Source organism: Heteronotia binoei, chromosome 13, assembly GCF_032191835.1.
Source record: "Heteronotia binoei isolate CCM8104 ecotype False Entrance Well chromosome 13, APGP_CSIRO_Hbin_v1, whole genome shotgun sequence".
Taxonomy (NCBI): domain Eukaryota; kingdom Metazoa; phylum Chordata; class Lepidosauria; order Squamata; family Gekkonidae; genus Heteronotia; species Heteronotia binoei.
Window position 1 is genome coordinate 8,562,668 of NC_083235.1, and position 24,727 is coordinate 8,587,394.

General features: G+C 49.6%; 1 protein-coding gene across 1 annotated transcript in view; it reads left to right on the plus strand.

Annotated features, from left to right (window-relative positions):
• CACNA1F (calcium voltage-gated channel subunit alpha1 F) overlaps nt 1-24,727 on the plus strand; it is a 157,796-nt gene that overhangs the window by 119,136 nt on the left and 13,933 nt on the right. Inside the window, exons 33-41 of the mRNA XM_060253249.1 lie at nt 48-113; nt 2,087-2,178; nt 4,401-4,560; nt 9,452-9,579; nt 11,165-11,261; nt 14,439-14,541; nt 15,485-15,586; nt 18,810-18,940; nt 19,072-19,197. Of these exons, the coding sequence (XP_060109232.1) occupies nt 48-113; nt 2,087-2,178; nt 4,401-4,560; nt 9,452-9,579; nt 11,165-11,261; nt 14,439-14,541; nt 15,485-15,586; nt 18,810-18,940; nt 19,072-19,197 (1,005 nt within the window). The remainder of the gene's footprint in view (nt 1-47; nt 114-2,086; nt 2,179-4,400; nt 4,561-9,451; nt 9,580-11,164; nt 11,262-14,438; nt 14,542-15,484; nt 15,587-18,809; nt 18,941-19,071; nt 19,198-24,727) is intronic.

The window sequence follows — 24,727 nt, forward strand, 5'->3', positions numbered from 1 at the left end:
CCTCACAGGGTGCCTCCAAATTCACTCCGTCTCTATTCCGCCTCCAGGCGCTGCCGTATGTTGCCCTGCTGATCGCCATGATCTTCTTCATCTATGCTGTCATTGGCATGCAGGTGAGTAGGGCCGCCCCCCCCCCCCAACCCCAAACCCTCTCGAGAAGCGGACTAAAGTAGACGTGGCTCCAAGCAGAGTATGTACTTTTTAGCATTGGTGTGGCTAGAATTGCACACCACGATCGTGCAGGGTAAGCAATGTATTTTCGAAAACAGGGCTTTCAGCAGACTTGCTGGTGGTGGATGCCAGCAAGCATGTGCAGTTGAAGAGTTCTCCGCCCCATGCATGATATGCTGCTCCAGGGGTAGCCAAACTTTGACTTAGGAGCCACATGTGGCTCTTTCACACATATTGTGTGGCTCTCAACGCCCCCACCACCCTGTCGGCCAGCTTGGAGAAGGCATTTCTCTCTTCAAATCACTTCTCCAAGCCAAGCCAGCAGGTGGCTTGGAGAATGCATTTAAAGTTACAGTTGCTTTCTTTCTACCTCTACCTCCCCATCTATTTATCTTCCTTCCTTCCTTCCTTCCTTCCTTCCTTCCTTCCTTCCTTCCTTCCTTCCTTCCATTCTTCCTTCCTCCTTCCTCCCTTCCTTCCTCCTTCCTTCTTTCCTTCCATCCTTCCTCCTTCCTTCCTTCCTTCCTTCCTTCCTTCCTTCCTTCCTTCCTTCCTTCCTTCCTTCCTCCTTCCTTCCTTCCTTCCTTCCTCCTCCATCCTTCCTTCCTCCTCCATCCTTCCTTCCTTCCTCCTTCCTTCCTTCCTCCTTCCCTCCTTCCTTCCTTCCTTCCATCCTTCCTCCTTCCTTCCTTCCTTCCTCCTTCCTTCCTTCCTTCCTCCTCCATCCTTCCTTCCATCCTTCCTCCTTCCTTCCTTCTTCCTTCCTTCCTTCCTCCTTCCTTCCTTCCTCCTCCATCCTTCCTTCCTTCCTTCCATCCTTCCGTCCTTCCTTCTTTCCTTCCTTCCTTCCTTCCTTCCTTCCTTCCTCCTTCCTTCCTTCTGTCCTTCCTTCCATCCTTCCTCCTCCATCCTTCCTTCTTTCCTTCCTTCCTTCCTTCCTTCCTTCCTTCCTTCCTTCCTTCCTTCCTTCCTTCCTTCCTTCCTTCCATCCTTCCTCCTTCCTTCCTTCCTTTCTTCCTCCTTCCTTCCTTCTGTCCTTCCTTCCTTCCATCCTTCCTCCTCCTTCCTTCCTCCCTTCCTTCCTTCCTTCCTTCCTTCCTTCCTTCCTCCTTCCTTCCTTCTGTCCTTCCTTCCTTCCATCCTTCCTCCTCCTTCCTTCCTTCCTTCCTTCCTTCCTTCCTTCCTTCCTTCCTTCCTTCCTTCCTTCCTTCCTTCCTTCCTTCCTTCCTTCCTTCCTTCCTTCCTTCTCTTCAGCATTCATGTTAGCCACCCCATTTTAGTCCATGCATTGCCAGCATGGTTCCTGTGGCCACTGTGATGCCACCAACACCTTTTCTGGTGCCTGCCACATGTTTTCAGGAAAAGGGCGGCTCAGGGAGGTCTTTTGCCCAGTGTAAATCTGATTGACTACTGGAGATTGGATTGGCTGTGCATCTTTTTAAATGTCACTTTGGCAGCGGTTGCCGCCACGCCACAAGGTTCTAGACTGCGTTACTGAAGATAAGCCGTGGCAGCCATTTTGTGGCCAGCTCCACCTCTTGTGGCAGCCATTTTGTTACTGTGCCTACCATGCTGTGTCGGAGTTCCACTTGTGCCCACCAGTTCAAAAAGGTTGAGGACCCCCATTCTAATCTGAGTATCCAATCAGTTTCCCTGCTGTGCAAATGAAAACAGGAGACAGACAGGAGAAGCGGGCCTGTCTTGACCATGGCTCATCCGACCAGTTGCCAAAGCAGCACCCTGCTATGAATCCAGCAGCGATGGGTGTTTTGTGTCATTTTTCTCTCTCGGGGAGGCAAACCGGAAAAGAGAGCTGAGTCATTTGTCCTTCGGTTTGCTTCCGAAACGTCTCCTACCTTGGGTCTGTTTGTTCCTTTGCGACTGAAACTGCAGAATGGGTTTCCTTGTCTTTCAGACCTTTGGGAAAGTGGCGTTGCAGGACAACACCCCGATCAACCGCAACAATAACTTCCAGACCTTTCCGCAGGCCGTGCTACTGCTCTTCAGGTATCTCTCTTCCTCTTCCGTGCCCTTCTTTCCACTTGAATTCTCACAGACAGAGGACTGCAGCTCTCATGGCGACCCCACCTGCTCTTAGTGAGAGGCCTGAGGGAAATGTAAATGGACCATGGGGAGCGGGGAGGGGAAGGTGTGCTTTCTTAGAATCTGCTGACCTGAGGCAGTGTTCAAGGGCTTTGTCCTGTAATAAATCACCCGAAGTCAACTCTTGTGAAGCAGAATCACTCCAGCGTTCCAGAACGGGCACATTCTCTCCCTCCCTCCTGCCAACTACTCCCCCCCAAGTACTCAGATTTTATGACTGCAAAGGAAGGCGGAAGCGCTCCTTATAGAAGTGCTGTTTTCCTTGCTTCTTGTTCAGTGTTCGTGAGAAATGACTGCAAGAGAGTGGTTTGACAGGGGGGAGAGAGAACCGACAAAAAGGCAGAGTGAGAGGCTGAAGCATCTTTAGGGTTGCCAGTCCCCAGGTGGAGGCCCTCTCCCTGCTTCAGGGTTAGGGTTGCCAAGTCCAATTCAAGAAATAGCTGGGGACTTTGGGGGTGGAGCCAGGAGACATTGGGGGTGGAGCCAGGAACAAAGGTGTGACAAGCATAATTGAACTCCAAGGGAGTTCTGGCCATCACATTTAAAGGGACCGCACACCATTTGAAATGTCTTCCTTCCATAGGAAATAATAAAGGATAGGGCTCATAGAATGGGACCCCCTGGTCCAATTGTTTTGCAACTTGGGGGATATTTTGGGGAGAGTCACTAGATACTATACCGAAAATTTGGTGCCTCTACCTCAAAAAACAGCTTCCCCAGAGCCCCCGAAACCTCCAGATCAATTCCCCATTATACCCTATGAGAATCAATCTCCACATAGAGAATAATGAAGTGCTCAGCAGACGTTTCCCCCCCTCCTCCCCCCCCCCCTCGTTTCTGGCAACTCTGAAGGGGGATTGGCCTCTTTACTCACAAGTTGCTGCCAACTTCTTCAAAGTAACACAGACACACCATGCCAAGAGGAAGCCTTTCAATCGGAGACTGAAGCCTCCGGAGGTAGAAACGCACATGGTCCTCTGGGGGCGGGGCTCCCCTTCCCCCGCTGCCAGCCAGCTGACTGGGGGCAGGAAGCAGCCTGGGAAAGCAGAAGAACCCCCACTGGGACCTGGGGATTGGCAAGCCTATTCAGGGTCATCAGAAAGCAGAGGGGAGGGAGAGAAATGGGCACTCCACTATTCCTATGGAGTCCGATTCCATAGGATATAATGGTGAATTGATCTGCGGGTACCTGGGGCTCTGGGGGCCCTGTTTTTTGAGGTAGAGGCACCCACTTTTCAGCATAGCATCCAGTGCCTCTCCTCAAAACATCCTCCAAGTTTCAGAAAGATAGGACTGGGGGTCCAGTTCTATGAGGCCCCCAAAAAAGAGCCATGTAGAATGAACCTCCCCCTACGTCACTGGCATGATGATGTCACCTGGAAGTGCCGTAATCACGGTGGCGTCACACAGCAACCACTCTAGGTTTTCTGGGAAAACTATTGTTTTCCCCGGATGGTCTAGCCATTTGGGAGGGAAAATTTGGGGAGGGATGGTGGCTCAGTGGTAGAGCATCTGCTTGGGAAGCAGAAGGTCCCAGGTTCAATCCCCGGCATCTCCAAAAAAGGGTCCAGGCAAATAGGTGTGAAAAACCTCAGCTTGAGACCCTGGAGAGCCGCTGCCAGTCTGAGAAGACAATACTGACTTTGATGGACCAAGGGTCTGATTCAGTATAAGGCAGCTTCATATGTTCATATTAGGGGATGGTGGCTCAGTGGTAGAGCATCTGCTTGGGAAGCAGAAGGCCCCAGGTTCAATCCCCGGCATCTCCAAAAAGGGGTCCAGGCAGATAGGTGAGAAAAACCTCAGCTTGAGACCCTGGAGAGCCACTGCCAGTCTGAGAAGACAATCCTGACTTTGATGGACAGAGAGTCTGATTCAGTATAAGGCAGCTTCATATGTTTATATGTTTAACTCTATGGTACAATAGGTACCATAGAGTTTTTCCCTCCCAAATGGCTAGAGCATCCGGGAAAACTAAAGAGTTTTCCCGGGAACGCCTAGAGCGGCCACATGCAGCATCACCAAAAGTCCCCCATTGGAGAAGGCAGGGGACTTGGCAACCCTAGCAAGGGCACATCTGTCCAAGCTCACGGGAACGCCTTCACCTTGTTCTCCCCCCTCTCCAGGTGTGCCACCGGGGAAGCCTGGCAGGAGATCATGCTGGCCAGCTTGCCGGGCAAACGCTGCGATCCGGAGTCCGATTACGAGCCCGGGGAAGAGTTCACCTGCGGCAGCAACTTCGCCATCGTTTACTTCATCAGCTTCTTCATGCTCTGTGCCTTCCTGGTGAGTCCCTGCACGGGAACAGCTTTTGCCTCCTGCCCAGCCTTTGAGGGTGGCCATTTTAGCTCCTTGTCCTCTGCAAAGCCCACCTATTTTGATCCAAGGGCTCCTGTTTCCACCCATGGCCAGCCTGGACATTACACAGGAGAGGCATGCCTTGGGGCAGAGGTCCCGAGCATGGTTCCCACCCACAGCTTTCCTGGTGCCCGCCTAAGGGTCGTTTTGTAGAAAAATAGATGGCGGAACTCATTAGCATAACTTATTAAAATGTGCCATTCCCCCCACCAGCCAAAAGCAACCTGACGTAAGAAAGGAGAGCCCCAGGAAAGTGAGGCCTGCTTGGGCTGGCTAGAGATCCAGCCAGCCCAAGCAGGCCTCGCTCGCCTGGGGCTCTCCTCGGCCACACACACACCCCAGTCAAAAGGCCAGCAAGCCACCCACCGCCCAAAATCACATAAGAAGTGGAGAAAGGCTGGTGAGGGTTTCTCCAGGGGTTAATGAGGGCTGCTGGGGGTGTGGCAAAGCCCCTGGTGGCTGGCTGGCCAGCCGGCCGCTCTCCTAATCCAGGGATTGTTATGCAGCTGCACCTCTTATTCAATGGACAAGGTAGGTGGGGAGGAGGGGGGGTTTCAGAAAGGTTCAGGGCCTGCGCTCCTGTGAGCTCCTGCTGAATCTGAGGCCGGTTGTTAAGTGCTGTTAAGTCGCTTCTGAGTTACGAAGACCTTACGCGTTTTTTTCATATATTTTTTTCTAATGGCAAACTAGAATGATGTCTATATTTATGTCACATGTTAAAAGATAAATTGGTTGGACAGGGAAGACATCCGGGAAAGAAATGCCCTCATTTTGACCCAGGCTCGTTAGCAATAGAATAATGAACAGACATTCTCACATCCTGACATGTGACTGTTCTACTGGTTTCCCACGCTTAATGCAACCCGGATCGAAGGTTTTCTGCATTTGCTAATTTTACTATTCTGCTATTGGATTTTAACTTTGTACCACTTTGCATTCTAAACCCCACCGGCTATATGTCGCTCTGCTCACTGTACCTCATTCCCTCGTCTGATGAAGTGTGCTTCCAGCACGCAGAAGCCGACATTCCGGATAAAACTTTGTCGGTCTTCAAGGTGCCGCTGGACTCCTGCTTTGTTCCACTGCTTCAGACTAACACGGCTGCCCGCCTGGATCTTCCTACGAATTTAATGTTCTCCAAAATGTCCTGTCCTTTGCTGCAGTCTTACTCAGGTCTTGCAAACGGAGGGTCCTTGTGGCCTTCCTGAGAATCATAGAGTGGGAAGGGACCTCCAGGGTCATCTAGTCCAACCTCCTGCACAATGCAGGAAACTCACAAACACCTCCCCCTAAATTCACAGGATCTGCATTGCTGTCAGATGGCCATCTAGCCTCTGTTGAAAAACCTCCAAGGAAGGAGAGCCCACCACCTCCCGAGGAAGCCTATTCCACTGAGGAACCGCTCTAAACTCACAAACACCTCCCCCTAAATTCCCAAGCTCTTCATTGCTCAGATGGCCATCTAGCCTCAGTTGAAAAACCTCCAAGGAAGGAGAGCCCACCACCTCCCGAGGAAGCCTATTCCACTGAGGAACCGCTCTAAACTCACAAACACCTCCCCCTAAATTCCCAAGCTCTTCATTGCTGTCAGATGGCCATCTAGCCTCAGTTGAAAAACCTCCAAGGAAGGAGAGCCCACCACCTCCCGAGGAAGCCTGTTCCACTGAGGAACCGCTGTAACGGTCAAGAAGTCCTTCCTAATGTTGAGCCGGAAACTCTTCTGGTTCAATTTCAACCCAATGGTTCTGGTTCTACCTTCTGGGGCCACAGAAAACGATTCCACCCCATCCCCTCTATGACAGCCCTTCAGCTACCTCAAGATGGTGATCCTATCACCTCTTAGCCGCCTCCTCTCCAGACGCAGAAGGTCCCAGGTTCAATCCCCAGCATCTCGAACCCGTTGATTTTTCTTTTTGGCATCTCACGGCATTTGTAAAACTCTCTTCCGACACCAAATTTCAAAGAAATCTACTTTCATCCTGTCAACTTTCTAACTAGACACTCAGCCGTGGCATTTCTTGATTACATTTGGGTTTTACATAATTACTCAACAGATGGGTGTGAAAGCTGCACAACGAAGACAGCTGATGGGAAGAAAGTTGATTCCTTTGAAATGTGGGTTTGGAGGAGAGTTCTATGGATATTCGTTGTGGCCTCTGTGCAGCCCCATACGTGGGCTCTGTGCTCAGCCATGATCCTTACCATGATCCAGTAGGCTGAAATTAAATCAAAAGAGTTTCCGGCTCAACATGAGGAAGAACTTCCTGACCGTTAGAACGGTTCCTCAGTGGAACAGGCTTCCTCGGGAGGTGGTGGGTGACAGAGTAATAGTGGAAGCGTCCCGCAGGGCCACTCTGGTCAGACCAGTCTCAGTTGTTGCTCTAATGAAGACACCCACAAAGGCAGCCGGTTCAACAAAGTTGTATTAGGGTCAGGCAGATATCACAGTCAAGAATCAATCCATTAATCATACACATACAATCAGTCCAGTCAGGCAAAGGTGCAGATACTCAGTCCAATAGAATAGTCAAGTCACAGTCCACAATCATCAAATCTCTTATCAGTCCATCAGTATAATAACAATAATAATAAATTTTATTTATATCCCGCCCTCCCCGCCTAGGCAGGCTCAGGGCAGCTAACAACATACTCATATAAAAAAGTTATACAGTAATTTTAAATCAGCATTTAAAAAGTTATACAGTAATTTTAAAAGCAGCATTATCTTAAAAACCATTCCAATTTACATTCGACATAGTTTAACAGTAACAGTGGTGTTCCTGGCACTATTCTGTCTGTTTGCATAATGGCGGAGATCACTGAACAGAGTCACTTTGGCAGGTCCATCAATTCGGCCATCCTTAGTCAGCAGTCTGCGAAGGCCAACCTAAAAAGGGTGGTCTTGCAGGCCCTGCGGAATTGGTCAAGGCTCCGCAGGGCCCGCACCTCTTCCGGGAGCTGGTTCCACAGGCATGCAGCTGCAACGGAGAAGGCCCGTGCGCGAGTGTTCTGCAATTTCACCTCCTTTGGCCCAGGGATAGTCAGCTTGTTCTTCCCTGCTGACCTCAGTGCTCTCTGGGGCTCGTATGGGGAGAGACGGTCCCTCAGGTTGGCAGGTCCTCGGTCCCTCAGGTATGCCACGCTCTATCCGTCTTTTCCTACTCCACACTGAACAGACGTTAGGCTGCTGTATTTCTATTCCCCTTAACCAATCCCATTTCTCCTTGGTTAATGACATTCACATGCTATCACATGCTAACACTTGAACCCCTGTATGCAAGGGTTACACGATCCTTTGGCAGTTCCAATATGCCTTAAAGATATAGGATACTGACAGTGGGCTCTCCTTCCTCAGAGGTTTTTCAACAGAGGCTAGATGGCCATCTGATAGCAATGAGGCCATCTGATAGCAATGCGGATTTAGGAGGAGGTATTTGTGAGTTTTTTGCATTGTGCAGGGGGTTGGACTAGATGACCCTGGAGGTCCCTTCCAACTCTAGGATTCTGTGATTTTACCTTGGAGGTTCCGATAGCACCAAAAAGCTGGCAGCTAGCATTGGAGTCTTCGAAGTAGGGATTGCGGTTGAGCACAGAACCCATGTGTGGGACTGCGCAGATGTCCACTCGAAGATCATCAGTTCCAGGTAAGCAACCTGTTTATACTGTGGGCTGTCAAAAAAAAGATAAATAAATGGGCTTGAAATCAAATCATGCCTGAACACTCCCTAAAATCTAAAATGGCTAAACTGAAGGGATCATACTTTAGTCACCTCGTGAGAAGGCAGGAGTCCCTGAGAAAGACATTGATGCTCGGAACACCTGAAGGCAGCAGGTAAAAGAGGAGGAGGTGGATGGAGCCAGTCAAGAAAGCTGCAGGCCTCTGTTTGCAAGACCTCAGCAAGGCTGTTACGGATAGGATGTTAATTCATAGGGTCTCTTTTGGAATCGACTCGATGTCACTCTACACACACGACTTCTTGTATTCTTTTGATCCAGCTTTTTCCCCCCATGATCGTTGAGTGAGGACCCATGACACGCATTTGCCAAAAGGCACTTTAAAAACTTACACCATACAAAACAAAAACAAAACTTTTGGATCTTTGGCAATGCCGTTAGTCTCCAATTCATTCAGTTTTTGCTCTCTCAGCCTGCCCTGGCGGCCTGTTTGACTTCTGATCTGCTCTGTCTCTCTCTCTTTCTCTGTATGTCTCTCTGTCTGTCTCTGTCTGTGTCTCTCTCTCTGTCTCTCTCTGTCTCTCCCTCTCTCTGTCTGTCTCTGTCTCTCTCTCTGTCTCTCTCTGTCTGTCTCTCTCTGTCTGTCTCTCTCCCTCTCTCTGTCTGTCTCTCTCTCTCTGTGTCTCTCCCTCTCTCTGTCTGTCTCTCTCTCTGTGTCTGTCTTTCTCTCTGTCTCTCCCTCTCTCTGTCTGTCTCTCTCTCTGTCTCTCTCTCTCTCTGTCTGTCTCTCTCTCGTCTCTCCCTCTCTCTGTCTGTCTCTCTCTCTGTCTCTCTCTCTCTGTGTCTCTCTCTCTCTGTCTCTCCCTCTCTCTGTCTCTCCCTCTCTCGTCTCTCCCTCTCTCTGTCTCCCTCTCTCTGTCTCTCTCTCTCTGTCTTTCTCTGTCTCTCTGTCTGTCTGTCTCTCTCTCTGTCTCTCTCGTCTCTCCCTCTCTCTGTCTGTCTCTCTCTCTGTGTCTCTCTGTGTCTCTCCTCTCTCTGTCTCTCCCTCTCTCTCTCTCTCTCGTCTCTCCCTCTCTCTGTCTCCCTCTCTCTGTCTGTCTCTCTCTGTCTGTCTCTCTCTCTGTCTCTCTCTCCCCCTTTCTAGATCATTAACCTTTTTGTTGCTGTCATCATGGACAATTTTGACTACCTAACCCGAGACTGGTCCATTTTGGGTCCCCACCACCTTGATGAGTTCAAGCGGATCTGGTCAGAATATGACCCAGCTGCCAAGTAAGAGACCGCCCTTCTTTTCCCTGTAACCCTAATCCCTCCTAATAAATGCCAGAGTTTCCCCCCTCCAATCAAAATACCTGCATTAATTTGTGGAACTCACTGCCACAGGATATAGTGGTAACTACTGGTTTAGATGGCTTTAAAATAGGATTGCACAAATTCACGGATGCCCAACTAGAAATGTCAGATTCAGAGGCCGTGAACATTGCTTGAGGGACAATGCAGGAGGTTGCTTCTGTCGGTCTTCTGGGGTATCTGGTGGGATACTGTGGGGGAAAGCATACTGGATGACGGACTGTTAGCCTGCTCCAGTACAACTTTTCTGTTCTTTTCTTAAACCATCATCACATTTGTAATTTAGAAAGCACTTCAAAGGCTAGCTATTGTACAAGGATTATATTTTTAAAAATTACGCCCATATATTGGAGACAATACCTGGGCCCTCTTGCAATCTTGGTACCTTCCACCAGGGGCAGCAGAGAGAAGGCTTAAAAATTTCCCACAGTGAAGTAGTCTGTTTTCACCATGCCTGAAATCCCAGGTTCTGCCACTAGAGGTGTCGGAGAGACATTGACCCTTGCCCTGTGACGAAGAGAGTTTTGACTCTCGGAAGCTTATACCTCTGAACATCTCTTGTCTTGAAAACCCCATGGGGTTGCCATAGGACAGCAAAATATATATATATATATATATATATAAATACAAAACAAATTATATGTTAAAATAAATTATAAATACAAAACATAACTGAGCAATAGGATAGATTTCATGGTCGTTTAGCCCCTTGTGCAGAGGTGGACCCAAATTTGTCTTTGAGTCTCTCTGAACTTTCTCTCCTAGTTCACCTTGTTTCTCCGATTCCCTTCTAGCCTCATGACCCATCCGCAAGAGAGTTCTGGCCCACTTCTGATTCTGCGCAGCCTTAATACTTCCTACTTTGGCTAGATGTCTCCTGATCCTATTTGATTTGGGGTCTTAGTGAAACGCTTGCACGTTCTAGAATTCGTAGATGTTGACTCATTTGTTACGAGGGCTAAATCTGATATAAATGTGACTTTGTCAGGTCAGGCTAACTTACCAGTGAGGCTGCCGCTGAAGCGGAGGGGTTCCGTTCGACTGCTGCAGACGAGGTTGTTCTGCCGTGCTGAAGACACAATCGGAGTGGCTCTCCTCACTCCTCACACACACACCCCCGTGGCCTCCTGTTGCTCGCAAGCTGGAGAAGATCCCTGGGTGGGCCAGTTCCGTCCCCCAGGCCTTACATTTACCACCCCTGTTTTTTGTAGATGGGCTCTGTGGTGACTGCAGCCCGCTATTTCATTTCAGTTCCTCCCGGGAACTCTCTGGGCTGTGGGAGGAGATCAGAGCTTAACTCTGTACCTCCAACATGGCTGCCGGAAGGTTCCAGAGGCCCCAAGAGGCTGGCAGCATCTTCTAACAAGTGATGCCTTTTTGTATTCTAGATGGTGTCATTATAGTCCTGGTTGTACTACCAGAAGTTCCAGCAGGGAGAAGGGCCATCTCATCTGTACCACAGCCCCCCCACTCCCACAACTTGAAATGTCTCATTTTGTTTCTTCAGGGGTCGCATCAAGCACCTGGATGTGGTGGCCCTGCTACGCCGCATACAGCCACCCTTGGGTTTCGGGAAGCTCTGCCCCCATCGTGTGGCCTGCAAGGTAATTCTCCGCTCACATGCCTGTGACTCCTAGATTCTCTCTTGCAGCCTGAATAGCCCTGATTATCCTGTGCCTGGTTAGAGCCGGGAAGCTAAGCAGGGTGGGTCATGGTTAGTGCTTCGACGGGAGACTTCAAAGGAAGTCCAGGGGTACTACTCAGAGGCAGCCAATGGCTAACCACCTCTGAACGTCTCTTGCCTTGACCTTGATCAGTCAAGGGTCGCTACGCAGAGGCAGGGAATGGCTAACCACCTCTGATCATCTCTTGCCTTGACCTTGATCAGTCAAGGGTCGCTACGCAGAGACAGACAATGGCTAACGACCTCTAATCATCTCTTGTCTTGACCTTGATCAGTCAAGGGTCGCTACGCAGAGGCAGGCAATGGCTAACCACCTCTGAACGTCTCTTGCCTTGACCTTGATCAGTCAAGGGTCGCTATGCAGAGACAGGCAATGGCTGATCACCTCTGAACGTCTCTTGTCATGACCTTGATCAGTCAAGGGTTGCTAAGCAGAGGCAGGGAATGGCTAACCACCTCTGATCGTCTCTTGCCTTGACTTTGATCAGTCAAGGGTCACTTCACAGAGGCAGGGAATGCCTAACCACCTCTGATCATCGCTTGCCTTGACCTTGATCAGTCAAGGGTCGCTACGCAGAGACAGACAATGGCTAACGACCTCTAATCATCTCTTGTCTTGACCTTGATCAGTCAAGGGTCGCTATGCAGAGGCAGGCAATAGCTAACGACCTCTAATCATCTCTTGTCTTGACCTTGATCAGTCAAGGGTCGCTATGCAGAGACAGGCAATGGCTGATCACCTCTGAACGTCTCTTGTCTTAACCTTGATCAGTCGAGAGTTGCTTCGCAGAGGCAGGCAATGGCTAATCACCTCTGAACATCTCTTGCCTTGACCTTGATCAGTCAAGGGTTGCTATGCAGAGGCAAGCAATGGCTAACCACCTCTGAACATCTCTTGCTTTGCCCTTGATCAGTCAAGGATCACTACGCAGAGGCAGGGAATGGCTAACCACCTCTGATCGTCTCTTGCCTTGACCTTGATCAGTCAAGCATCGCTACGCAAAGGCAGGCAATGGCTAACGACCTCTAATCATCTCTTGTCTTGACCTTGATCAGTCAAGGGTCACTTCGCAGAGGCAAGCAACGGCTAACCACCTCTGATCGTCTCTTGCCTTGACCTTGATCAGTCAAGGTCGCTACGCAGAGGAAGACAATGGCTAACAACCTCTAATCATCTCTCATCTTGACCTTGATCAGTCAAGGGTTGCTATGCAGAGACAGGCAATGGCTGATCACCTCTGAACGTCTCTTGTCTTGACCTTGATCAGTCAAGGGTCACTTCGCAGAGGCAGGCAATGGCTAATCATCTCTGAACATCTCTTGCCTTGATCTTGATCAGTCAGGGATCACTATACAGAAGCAGGCAATGGCTAACAACCTCTGAACATCTCTTGCCTTGACCTTGATCAGTCAAGGATCACTACACAGAGGCAGGGAATGGCTAACCACCTCTGAACATCCCTTGCCTTGATCTTGATCAGTCAGGGATCACTATACAGAAGCAGGCAATGGCTAACAACCTCTGAACATCTCTTGCCTTGACCTTGATCAGTCAAGGATCGCTACACAAAGGCAGGCAATTTCTAACCACCTCTGAATGTCTCTTGCTTTAATCAGTCAAGGGTCGCTGCACAGAGACAGGCAATGGCTAACGAACGCTAATCATATCTTGTCTTGACCTTGATCAGTGAAGGGTTGCTATGCAGAGGCAGGCAATGGCTAACCATCTCTGCTCGTCTCTTGTCATGACCTTGATTACTCAAAGGTTGCTACGCAGAGGCAGGCAATGGCTAATCACCTCTGATCGTCTCTTATCTTGACCTTGATCAGTCAGGGGTTGTTACACAGAGGCAGGCAATGGCTAACCACCTCTGATCGTCTCTTGCCTTGACCTTGATCAGTCAAGGGTCGCTACGCAGAGACAGGCAATGACTGATCACCTCTGAACATCTCTTGCCTTGACCTTGATCAGTCAAGGGTCGCTATGCAGAGGCAAGCAATGGTTAACCACCTCTGAACATCCCTTGCCTTGATCTTGATCAGTCAGGGGTCACTACGCAGAAGCAGGCAGTGGCTAACCACCTCTGAACATCCCTTGCCTTGACCTTGATAAGTCAGGGGTCGTTACACAGAGGCAGGCAATGGCTAACTACCTCTGTTCTTCTGGATGGACCCAAGCTAGTCTGATCTCATCATAGAAGCTAAGCAGAGTCAGCCCTGGTTAGTACTTAGATGGGAGACCACTAAGATAATCCAGGGTTGCTACACAGAATCAGGCAATGGCAAACCACCTCTGAACATCTCTTGCTTTGATCAGGATGGGCCAGACTAGTCTGATGTCATCGGATCTTGGAAGCTAAACAGTGTCAATCCTGGTTAGCACTTGGATGGGAGACCACCAGGGAAGTCCACGGTTGCTACACAGAGAGGCAGACAATGGCAAATCACCTTCTGTTCATCTCTCGTCTTGATCTAAACGGCCCAGGCTGGCCCAATCTTGTCAGATCTAGGCAGTTAAGCAGGGTTGGCCTCAGTTAATACCTGGATTTGGAGGCCACCAACAAAGACTATGGTTGCTATGCGGAGGCAGGCAATGGCCCACCACTTCTGTCCATTTCCTGTCCTGTTCTAGAAGACCCAGATTAGCATGATCTTGTCAGATCAAGGCAGTTAAGCAGGGTTGGCCCAGGTTAGTACTTGGATTGGAAAGCCACCCAAAAAAAACTGGGGTTGCTATGAAGAGGCAGGCAATGTCCTGCCACCTCTGTTCATCTAATGTCCTATATTAGATGGCCCGGGCTAGTCTGATCTTGTCCGTTAAGCAGGGTTGGCCCAGGTTAGTACTTGGATTGGGAGGCCACCAAGGAAGACCAAGGTTGCTATGCAGAGGCAGGCAATGGCAAACCACCTCTGCTTCTCTCTTGCCTTGAAAACCCCCTGAGGGATTGCCGTAAGTTGGTTTGACCCAATGGCAGGAGAATGGCAAGTCTGAGGCTCAAGGTGATGAATGAACCTGGTGAGGAAGCAGAGTAGGTAACAGCAAGCAGGGGCCTGGGAGTGGGCCAGGACTCCTGGATTCAATTCGTTGTCTCCGCAGAGACTGGTGGCAATGAACATGCCCCTGAACTCAGATGGGACCGTCACCTTCAACGCTACCCTCTTCGCTTTGGTGAGGACGTCCCTCAAGATCAAGACGGACGGTGAGCTGCAAGAAGAGACCCAGTTTTGTGTGGTGGTTAAGTGTGCAGACTGTTATCCGGGAGAACTGGGGTTGATTCCCCACTCCTCCACTTGCAGCTGCTGGAATGTCTTTGGGTCAGCCATAGCTCTGGCAGAGCAGTCCTTGAAAGGGCAGCTTCTGGGAGAGCTCTCTCAGCCTCGCCTTCCTCACAGGGTGTCTGTTGTTGGGGAGGAAGATAAAGGAGATTGTGAGCCACTCTGAGACTCTGCGATTCAGAGTGGAGGGCGGGATATAAATCCAATATCATCATCTTCTTTTCCTTCTGCCCCAGCCTCTGCTGCGGTCCCACAGACCCTTTTGCAACCACCCCTCCAACTCCTAGACAACAGCTCTGCCCTGTTCGGCAGGCCCAAGAGAAAGATCCCTTCCTTGGAATGAGGCCGCTTAACTGAGCCCGCCTCCTCTTCCCAACCCCTGTCCTTCCTAGGCTCCACCCCCAGATCTCCAGTGATTTCTCAACCTGGCGTTGGCAGCTCTGCAGTTGGGAGGTGAACTGGCTCTGCTTCCTGCTGAGCTTTTATAGGATTCCAAGGCGGAGAAGGGAGGGATGGGAAAGGTTAACAGTGGCCATGCGCAATGGCTTTCAAGCCAAGCCAAAATTTGTGACTGTTCTATCTCCACAGCCACATTTTGCCAGAAATGGGATCGACACCTGAGCAGTAGCTTCTTATTTTTTCCCCTGAAACAGGCTTTGTCTTGCTCCCTGTTTTAGACCGTGAACCTCGATGTTTGGTCTCCAAGTCTTCACTCCTTCCTCTTTATTATCGCGACTTCATCTCATTCCACTTTGACCCTCATCCACCCCCCTTTCCACTTCTCCCTCCCAGTCAGGCCCTGCAGCGGCTCCCTAAGGCAGACCTTGAAGAGGTCTCATTCTTTGCCCTTCTGCCCCTCTCCTATAGGAGAACTGGAGGTGGCCAATAAGGAGCTCCGCTCGGTCATCAAAAAGATCTGGAAGCGGACGAAGCCCAGGCTGCTGAATGAGGTGATACCCCCGCCGGAAGGTCAGTGCCTCTTTGTCCTAGGAGTCAAGTTGCACCTTGAAGACCAACCCATTTTTATTTAGAACGTCAGCTTTCGTGTGCTCTTAAGCACACATCGTCAGACGAGGAATCCAGCACAGTGAGCAAAGCCGTACATAGCTGAGCGGAGCCATACAGAGCTGGTAGGCAGTGGCCCAGAATGCAACATGGTACAGATTTAAGAACCAATGACAGTGAAGTAAAATTATCTGGTAGGCAGTGGTTTAGAATGTAAAATGATACAATGACAGAATAGTAAAATTAACAAATTGAGCAAACCTTTGATCTGAGTAGCAGGAGCAGGCGAAAGCAACAAAACAACAGTATGCAGTAAAATTAACAAATTGAGCAATTTGTTGATTTTGCTGCATACTGCTGTTTTGTTGCTTTCGCGTGCTCCTGCTACTCAGATCAAAGGTTTGCTCAATTTGTTAATTTTACTGCATACTGCTGTGTTGTTGCTTTCGCGTGCTCCTGCTACTCAGATCAAAGGTTTGCTCAATTTGTTAATTTTACTGCATACTGCTGTTTTGTTGCTTTCGCGTGCTCCTGCTACTCAGATCAAAGGTTTGCTCAATTTGTTAATTTTACTATTCTGTACCATTGTACCATTTTACATTCTAAACCACTGCCAACCAGATAATTTTACTTCACTGTCATTGGTTCTTAAATCTGTACCATGTTGCATTCTGGGCCACTGCCTACCAGCTATGTACGGCTCTGCTCAGCTATGTATGGCTTTGCTCACTGTGCTGGATTCCTCGTCTGATGAAATGTGCTTAAGAGCACACGAAAGCTTACGTTCTAAATAAAAATTGGTTGGTCTTAAAGGTCTTAAAGGTACAACTTGACTCCTGCTTTGTTCATCTGCTTCAGACCAACACGGCTGCCCGCTTGGATCTATCTTTGTCCTAAGATAAAGGTAAAGGTAGTCCCGTGTGCAAGCACCAGTCATTTCCGACTCTGGGGTGACGTCGCATGATGATATTTTCATGACAGACTTTTAATGGGGTGCTTTGCTCACGACCTGAGTTCAATCCCTGGCAGAAGCTGGGTTTTCAGCCTTCCATCCTTCCGAAGTCGGTAAAATGAGTACCCAGCTTGCTGGGGGGGGGGGAAAGTGTAGAGGACTGGGGAAGGCAATGGCAAACCACCCCGTCAAAAGTCTGCCGTGAAAACGTTGTGAAAGCAGCGTCAACCCAGAGTCGGAAACGACTGGTACTTGCACAGGGGACCTTTCCTTTTCCATGCCATTGCCTTCCCCAGTCGTCTCCGCTTTCCCCCCAGCAAGCTGGGGACTCTTTTTACCGACCTGAGGTCCTTCTGATGGAAGGCTGAGTCAGCCTTGAGCTGGCTACCTGAACCCAGCTTCTGCCAGGATCAAACTCAGGCCGTGAGCAGAGAGCTCGGACTGCAGTACTACAGCTTCACCACCCTGTGCCACGGGGCTCCTTTGTCCCAGGATAGGGGTGGCCAAACTTGTTTGAGAGCCTCAGGACATGAACATCAGATGTTGGAAGGAGGGAGGGGAGGGAAGGAAGGAAGGAAGGAAGGAAGGAAGGGAGGGAGGGAAGGAAGGAAGGAAGGAAGGAAGGAAGGAAGGAAGGAAGGAAGGAAGGAAGGAAGGAAGGAAGGAAGGAAGGAAGGAAGGAAGGAAGGAAGGAAGGAAGGAAGGAAGGAAGGAAGACAAATAGATAAGGAAGGGAGGAGGGAGGGAGAGGTGGAAAGAAAGCAGCTTTAAAACAATTCTTCAAGCCACTGGCTGGCTTGGCTTGAAGAAGTTATTTAAAGAGAGAAATACCTTTCCAAGCTGGCCGACAGGGTGGTGGGGGCTTCAAGAGCCACACAATATGTGTGAAAGAGCCACATGTGACTCCTGAGACATAGTTTGGCCACTCCTGTCTAGGACATGGGCTCCTTTCCCTTCCCAGACACAGAACCTGAATCCAGGTATCTGGGCTCCAGGAGGCAGTTGAAGACAGATTTATGTAGGACCGCATTTGATTGATTTAGTATTTATTTATTGGCCATCCTAATTGAGATTCTATAATTGCAGTCTTTTATGTGGTTTTTTTATAATTCTTGCTTTATTGTAAGCCAGCTTGAGTTCCAAAAGGTAGAAAGGCCATCGTGGTTCAGCGGAAGGGCATCGGTTTAGAATGCAGAAGGTCCCAGGTTCAATTCCCAGCATCTCCACTTAAAAGGACAAAGGTGGTCAGAGATGGGGAAGACCTCTGCCTGAGTCCCTGGGGAACAGCTGCCAGTCTGAGTAGACAGTACTAGTACTGACCTTGATGGACCAAAGGTCTGATTCAGTGTAAAGCAATTTCACTAGTGTTCATGTGTGATGTTCTCCTTTAGGGGAGGGGACGTGGCTCAGTGGCAGAGCCTCTGCTTGGCAGGCAGAAGGTCCCAGGTTCAATCCCCAGCATCTCCTGTTAAAGGAACCAGGCAGGAGGTGATGGGAAAGACCTTGACGTGAGACCCTGGCTCAGTGGTAGAGCCTCTGCTTGGCATGCAGAAGGTCCCAGGTTCAATCCCGGGCATTTCCAGTTAAAAGGACCAGTCAGGAGCTGATGGGAAAGACCTTGACCTGAGACCCTGGCTCAGTGGCAGAGCCTCTGTTTGGCATGCAGAAGGTCCGAGGTTCAATCCCCAGCATCTCCAGTTAAAAGGACCAGTCAGGAGGTGATGGGAAAGACCTCTGCCTGAGACCCTGGAGAGCAGCTGCCAGTCTGAGCAGACAATACTGTCTGTGATAGACCAAGATTCTGATTCCGTAGAAGGCACTTTCGTGCGTGTTCACGGCTATAAGGTATGGGAAACGTTTTAAATAAATAAAATCAACAAAGAGTCTTAAGGTGCCACTCGATCAGAGTTTGTTCTGGACTGACAAGTAGCTGCTGGGCCTCCTCCAGCTTGTATGAAGCCCTTAAAGCAAGTGGCAGCATCGAATTTGGCACAAGGCAGAGGCCACCTTTGGGAGGGCTGAGATGTACTTAGCCGCAAATAGAACAGCCACATTAGGCTGTTGCCACACAAGGGCCCAGGCAGCTCCGTCAAGACGACCACAGTGACCTTTCCGTTGTTGCCACACTCTTGGCCTTGTAAAAAACAAGTGAACTCATTCCACGAGGGGTATGATGCTGCCCATGAAATTAGCACACAGTGCCTCCCTATCGTCTCTTTCCCTCTCCCTTGGCAGAGGAGGAGGTCACCGTGGGGAAGTTCTACGCCACGTTCCTGATCCAGGACTATTTCCGGAAGTTCCGGAAGCGGAAGGAGAGGGGGCTGCTGGGGCCAGACGGGCCCCCGAGCAACTCTTCCGCTCTGCAGGTGCGTACCCCCTCCCCACACCCACACACACACTTTGGCGTGGCCTTCCTAACTGATCTTTAGACCAGGGAAAGCGGTGGGGAATACCAGGCTGGCGGATGGTGTTGGTAGGCCCTCTTTCTCCCATACAGGCTGGACTGAAAAGTCTGCAAGACCTGGGGCCTGAAATCCGCCGGGCGATGTCCTGCGACCTGGAAGAGGAAGAAGAAGAGGAAGCAGAGGAGACGGTGTGCGAAGAGGAGACCGTGACCTACAAGGTGTGTTTTTGTCTTGGTTCTCAGGGCTAAAGTCTGTACAGTGCTGAGACATCGGGTTGCCAAGTCCAATTCAAGAAATATCTGGGGACTTTGGGGGTGGAGCCAGGAGCGAGGGTGTGACAAGCACAATTGAACTCCAAAGGGAGTTCTGGCCATCACGTTGAAAAGGACCGCACACCTTTTAAATGCCTTCCCTCCACTGGAAAGAATGAAGGATAGGGGTGCCTTCTTTTGGGGCTTATAGATTTGGGCCCCCTGGTTCAATCTTTTTGAAACATGGAGGGTGTTTTGAGGAGAGGCATTGGATGCTGTGCTGAAAATTTGGTGCCTCTATCTCAAAAGACAGCCCCCCCAAAGCCCCAGACACTCACAGATCAATTCTCCATTATACCCTATGGAAATCGGTCTCCCTAGGGAATAATGGCATGCCCAGCATTTATTTATTTATTTTATTGCATTTATATCCCGCCTTCCCCTCCAAAACATTCCCTTCCCCCTGGTTTTTGATTACCCTGAAGTGGGAGGAGGGCCTGCAAACCAGGGGATCCCCTGCCCCCACCTAGGGATTGTAACCAAATAAATCAAAACCACTCTGTGAAGAGTATTATTACAAAATATAATTTATACAAGGAAAAAAGTGCATATCAGCAACCTCATCATTTTACATACCACATGTGCATATTTATGCACATATATACAACAGTGTGCAAATAGTCCTCCAAATCATAAATAAGTCCAAATCATAAATCCAAAAAGAGCTCCGATTGACCACAAGCAGAGTTAAGCCCATTTCGGATGGCCAGGTCCTTCCTCCAGGAAGCGTCCTGCAAAATTTGCGGTATATGTGTAGAAAATTTTCACAATGATCAAATCTTTCACAAATTCATGCACAAAATCGGAATGCTGCTACCTCCATCTGGTCAGCAAGTTAATTGCGTCACCAGCTAAGAAAGGGTTAAGTGTACTGCCATGGTTAATCTGGGGCAGTGATGCTCTTTCTTCTTGGTGCTTGGGGATGCAACAGTGGGATGACTTCTTGAGTTCTGGTCCCACTGGTGGACCTCCTGTTAACACCTTGACACAGAATGCTGGACTCGATAGGTCATCAGCCTGATCCAACAAGGTTTCTTTTATGTCCGGGGCAGTGATGCTCTGTCTTCTTAGTGCTTGTGGGGGCAACAGTGGGAGGGCTTCTGGAGTTCTGGCCCTGCTGGTGGACCTCCTGATGGCACCTGGGGTTTTTGGCCACTGTGTGACACCAAGACCAATTTCGCACTAGAGCTTTAATCCTGGTTTAATTCTGTCCCTAAACTGACTTTCTACACTAAAACCATAGAATCATAGAGTCATAAAGTTGGTTTTTCTGATTCTCTGATTCTAGTGTAGAAAGTCAGTTTGGGGATAGAGTTAAACCAGGATTAAAGCTCTAGTGCGAAATTGGTCAGAGATGGGCCATTGGCCTGATCCAACAAGGTTTCTCTTATGTTCTTATGTCTGGGGCAGTGATGCTCTGTATTCTTTGTGCTTGGGGGGCAAGAATGGGAGGGCTTTTGGAGTTCTGACCGTGTGGGTGGACCTCCCGACGGCCCCTGGGTTTTGGCCACCGTGTGACACAGAGCGTTGGACTGGATATGAACATATGAAGCTGCCTTCTACTGAATCAGACCCTCAGCCCATCAAAGTCAGTACTGTCTACTCAGACTGGCAGCCGCTCTCCAGGGTCTCAAGCTGAGATTTTTCACGCCTACTTGCCTGGACCCTTTTTAGTTGGAGATGCCGGGGATTGAACCTGGGACCTTCTGCTTACCAAGCACATGCTCTACCACTGAGCCACCGTTCTAATATTATGGGAGAAGGAGAGAAAGTTCTCCCTATCCACTCTCTCTGCCCCATGCATAATATTATAAACTTTCATTTCTCTCATCTAGCTGTCCTCTTTCCAAACTGAAAATGTACAGACCCTTTAGCCTTTCCTCTTAGGAACAGCGCTCCCACCCCCTAACCAACCCGGCTGCCCTCCTCTGCATTTCTTTCCCCAGCTCTCCCGTGTCCTTCTCGAGATATAGTGACCAGAATTGTACACAGTGTTCCAAATTGAACATAAGAACATAAGAGAAGCCATGTTGGATCAGGCCAGTGGCCCATCAAGTCCAACCCTCTGTGTCACACAGTGGCAAAAAATGTTATATACACACATACACTGTGGCTAATAGCCACTGATGGACCTGTGCTCCATATTTTTATCTAAACCCCTCTTGAAGGTGGCTATACTTGTGGCCGCCGCCACCTCCTGTGACAGTGAATTCCACATGTTAACAACCCTTTGGGTGAAGAAGTACTTCCTTTTATCCGTTTTAACCTGTCTGCTCAGCAATTTCATCGAATGCCCACGAGTTCTTGCATTGTGAGAAAGGGAGAAAAGGACTTCTTTCTCTACTTTCTCCATCCCATGCATTATCTTGCAAACCTCTATCATGTCACCCCGCAGTCGACGTTTCTCCAAGCTAAAGAGCCCCAAGCGTTTCAACCTTTCTTCATAGGGAAAGTGCTCCAGCCCTTTAATCATTCTAGTTGCCCTTCTCTGCACCTTCTCTAATGCTATAATATCCTTTTTGAGGTGCGGTGACCAGAACTGCACACAGTACTCCAAATGAGACCGCACCATCGATTTATACAGGGGCATTATGATACTGGCTGATTTGTTTTCAATTCCCTTCCTAATAATTCCCAGCATGGCGTTGGCCTTTTTTATTGGATGAGCCATTCGCCTGATCCAGCATGGCTTCTCTTCTGTTCTTATGTTTTCTTATGATTACGATGACTAAGATATGGGAGGTCAGCCATAAGGTTCACTGGGCAGTCTTGGACTAACCCCTCTCTCCACGAGGGCCGGCACTAGGGCTTCTGCCGCTCAAGGCAGGCCCCTGCACAGTGCCATCCCCCCCCCCCCCAGCTCCCTCGGGAAATGAATTCATGTGCACGCACTTCGCACACACGTGGCACGATGACATCAAAAGTGACCTCATCAAGCAGGCCAGGGACGGGGAGAGCCAACGCGTGGTGGCACCCTAGGCAGCCACCTACCCTGTCTACCCCTACGGGCTGGCTCTGCTCTCCACCTAACTGCAGTGATAGGGTTGTTGTGAGGCCAGAATGCAAGGGGCTAGCTTGTAGCCACCCCTAAACTCCTTGGAGGAAAGATGGGATAAAAGTGGATATGGAGAGGCAGGTGCTTGTGTCTTCCTTAGCAGAGGTCCATCAGTGGCTATTAGCCACAGTGTGTGTGTGTGTGTGTGTGTGTGTGTGTATATAATTTTTTTTTGCCACTGTGTGACACAGAGTGTTGGACTGGATGGGCCATGGCCTGATCTAACATGGCTTCTCTTATGTTCTTATGTGACACAGAGTGTTGGACTGGATGGGCCATTGGCCTGATCCAACATGGCTTCTCTTATGTTCTTATGTGACACAGAGTGTTGGACTGGATGGGCCATTGGCGTGATCCATCATGGCTTCTCTTATGTTCTTCTGTGACACAGAGTGTTGGACTGGATGGGCCATTGGCCTGATCCAACATGGCTTCTCTTATGTTCTTCTGTGACACAGAGTGTTGGACTGGATGGGCCATTGGCTTGATCCAACATGGCTTCTCTTGTGTTCTTCTGTGACACAGAGTGTGGGACTGGATGGGCCACTGGCCTGATCCAACATGGCTTCTCTTATGTTCTTATGTGACACAGAGTGTTGGACTGGATGGGCCATTGGCCTGATCCATCATGGCTTCTCTTATGTTCTTATGTGACACAGAGTGTTGGACTGGATGGGCAATTGGCCTGATCCAACATGGCTTCTCTTATGTTCTTATGTGACACAGAGTGTTGGACTGGATGGGCCATTGGCCTGATCCATCATGGCTTCTCTTATGTTCTTCTGTGACACAGAGTGTTGGACTGGATGGGCCATTGACCTGATCCATCATGGCTTCTCTTATGTTCTTATGTGACACAGAGTGTTGGACTGGATGGGCCATTGGCCTGATCCAACATGGCTTCTCTTGTGTTCTTCTGTGACACAGAGTGTGGGACTGGACGGGCCACTGGCCTGATCCAACATGGCTTCTGTTATGCTCTTATGTGACACAGAGTGTTGGACTGGATGGGCCATTGGCCTGATCCATCATGGCTTCTCTTATGTTCTTATGTTCCTGTGCAGGTCTTCCCCTCCAGTGCTACCTGTTTGGTTACATTTTATAAAAGAAGATGTCAGGGGAAACCTACACACAATTGAGCATCCCTTATAAGAACATAGAGTCCGAGAGTTGGAAGGGGCCATACAGGCCATTTAGTCCAACCCCATGCTCCATTCAGGATCAGACTAGATCAGGGGTGTCAAACGTGTGGCCTGGGGGCTGAATCAGGCCCCGAAGGGCTCCTATCAGCCCCCCCCCCGAGAAACTGGCTGTCACCTGCTTTCTTCTCCTTCTCTCTTGCTTCCTTCTGCATCACAGGTTGCTTTGCCAGGTTTGCTCAATTGCACAGGAGCTACTGAGCAAAGCCTCTGTTTTCTCCATTTGCTGAGGCTCCTCCCTTGGGGAGAAGGGGAGGGAGAGCTTGCTTTGCCAGGCTGTCTCAATTGCACAGCAGAGCTACTGAGCCAAGCCTCTCTTCCCTTTATTGACTGAGGCTCCTCCCCCCACCCCACCCCAGTCCTCTGGGGAAGGCAGGAAAGAGCCAACTCTTCCTTTGCCCAGTTCCCTGGATCCCATGGGAGAAATACAAAGAAAACACCTTTAAAACCAACAAGTGCTAACATTTTAAGCATGTTTTAGGATTTTTTAAATCTTTAATTGTGTTCGTCTGTGTCCTTTATAAAGTTTATATCTCTGTTGCTGTCGTTGTTCAGTCGCACAGTCGAGTCTGACTCGTTGCGACCCCCTGGACCAAGTCACGCCAGGCCCTCCTGTCTTCCACCATCCTCCAAAGTCTGCCCAAATTCGTGTTTGTTACATCAGTAACACTGTCCAGCCATCTCCTCTTTTGCCGTCCCCTTCTTCTGTTGCCTTCTGTCTTCCCCAGCATCAGGGTCTTCTCCAGGAGTGCTCCCTTCTCATTGGGTGGCCAAAGTATTTGAGCTTCAGCTTCAGCATCTGACCTTCCAGGGAACGGTCTGGGTTGATTTCCCTTAGGACTGACTGATTGGATCTTCTTGCAGTCCGAGGGACTCTCAAGAGTCTTCTCTAGCACCACATCTCAAAAGCATCTATTCTTCTGTGCTCATCTTTTGCCGTCTCCTTCTTCTTTTGCCTTCTGTCTTTCCCAGCATCAGGGGCTTCTCCAGGGAGTGCTCCCTTCTCATTGGGGGGCCAAAGGATTTGAGCTTCAGCTTCAGCATCTGACCTTCCAGGGAACAGTCTGGGTTGACTTCCCTTAGGACTGACTGTTTGGATCTTCTTGCAGTCCAAGGGACTCTCAAGAGTCTTCTCCAGCACCATATCTCTGCTACCTAATCTTAAATAGGTACACACACGGCC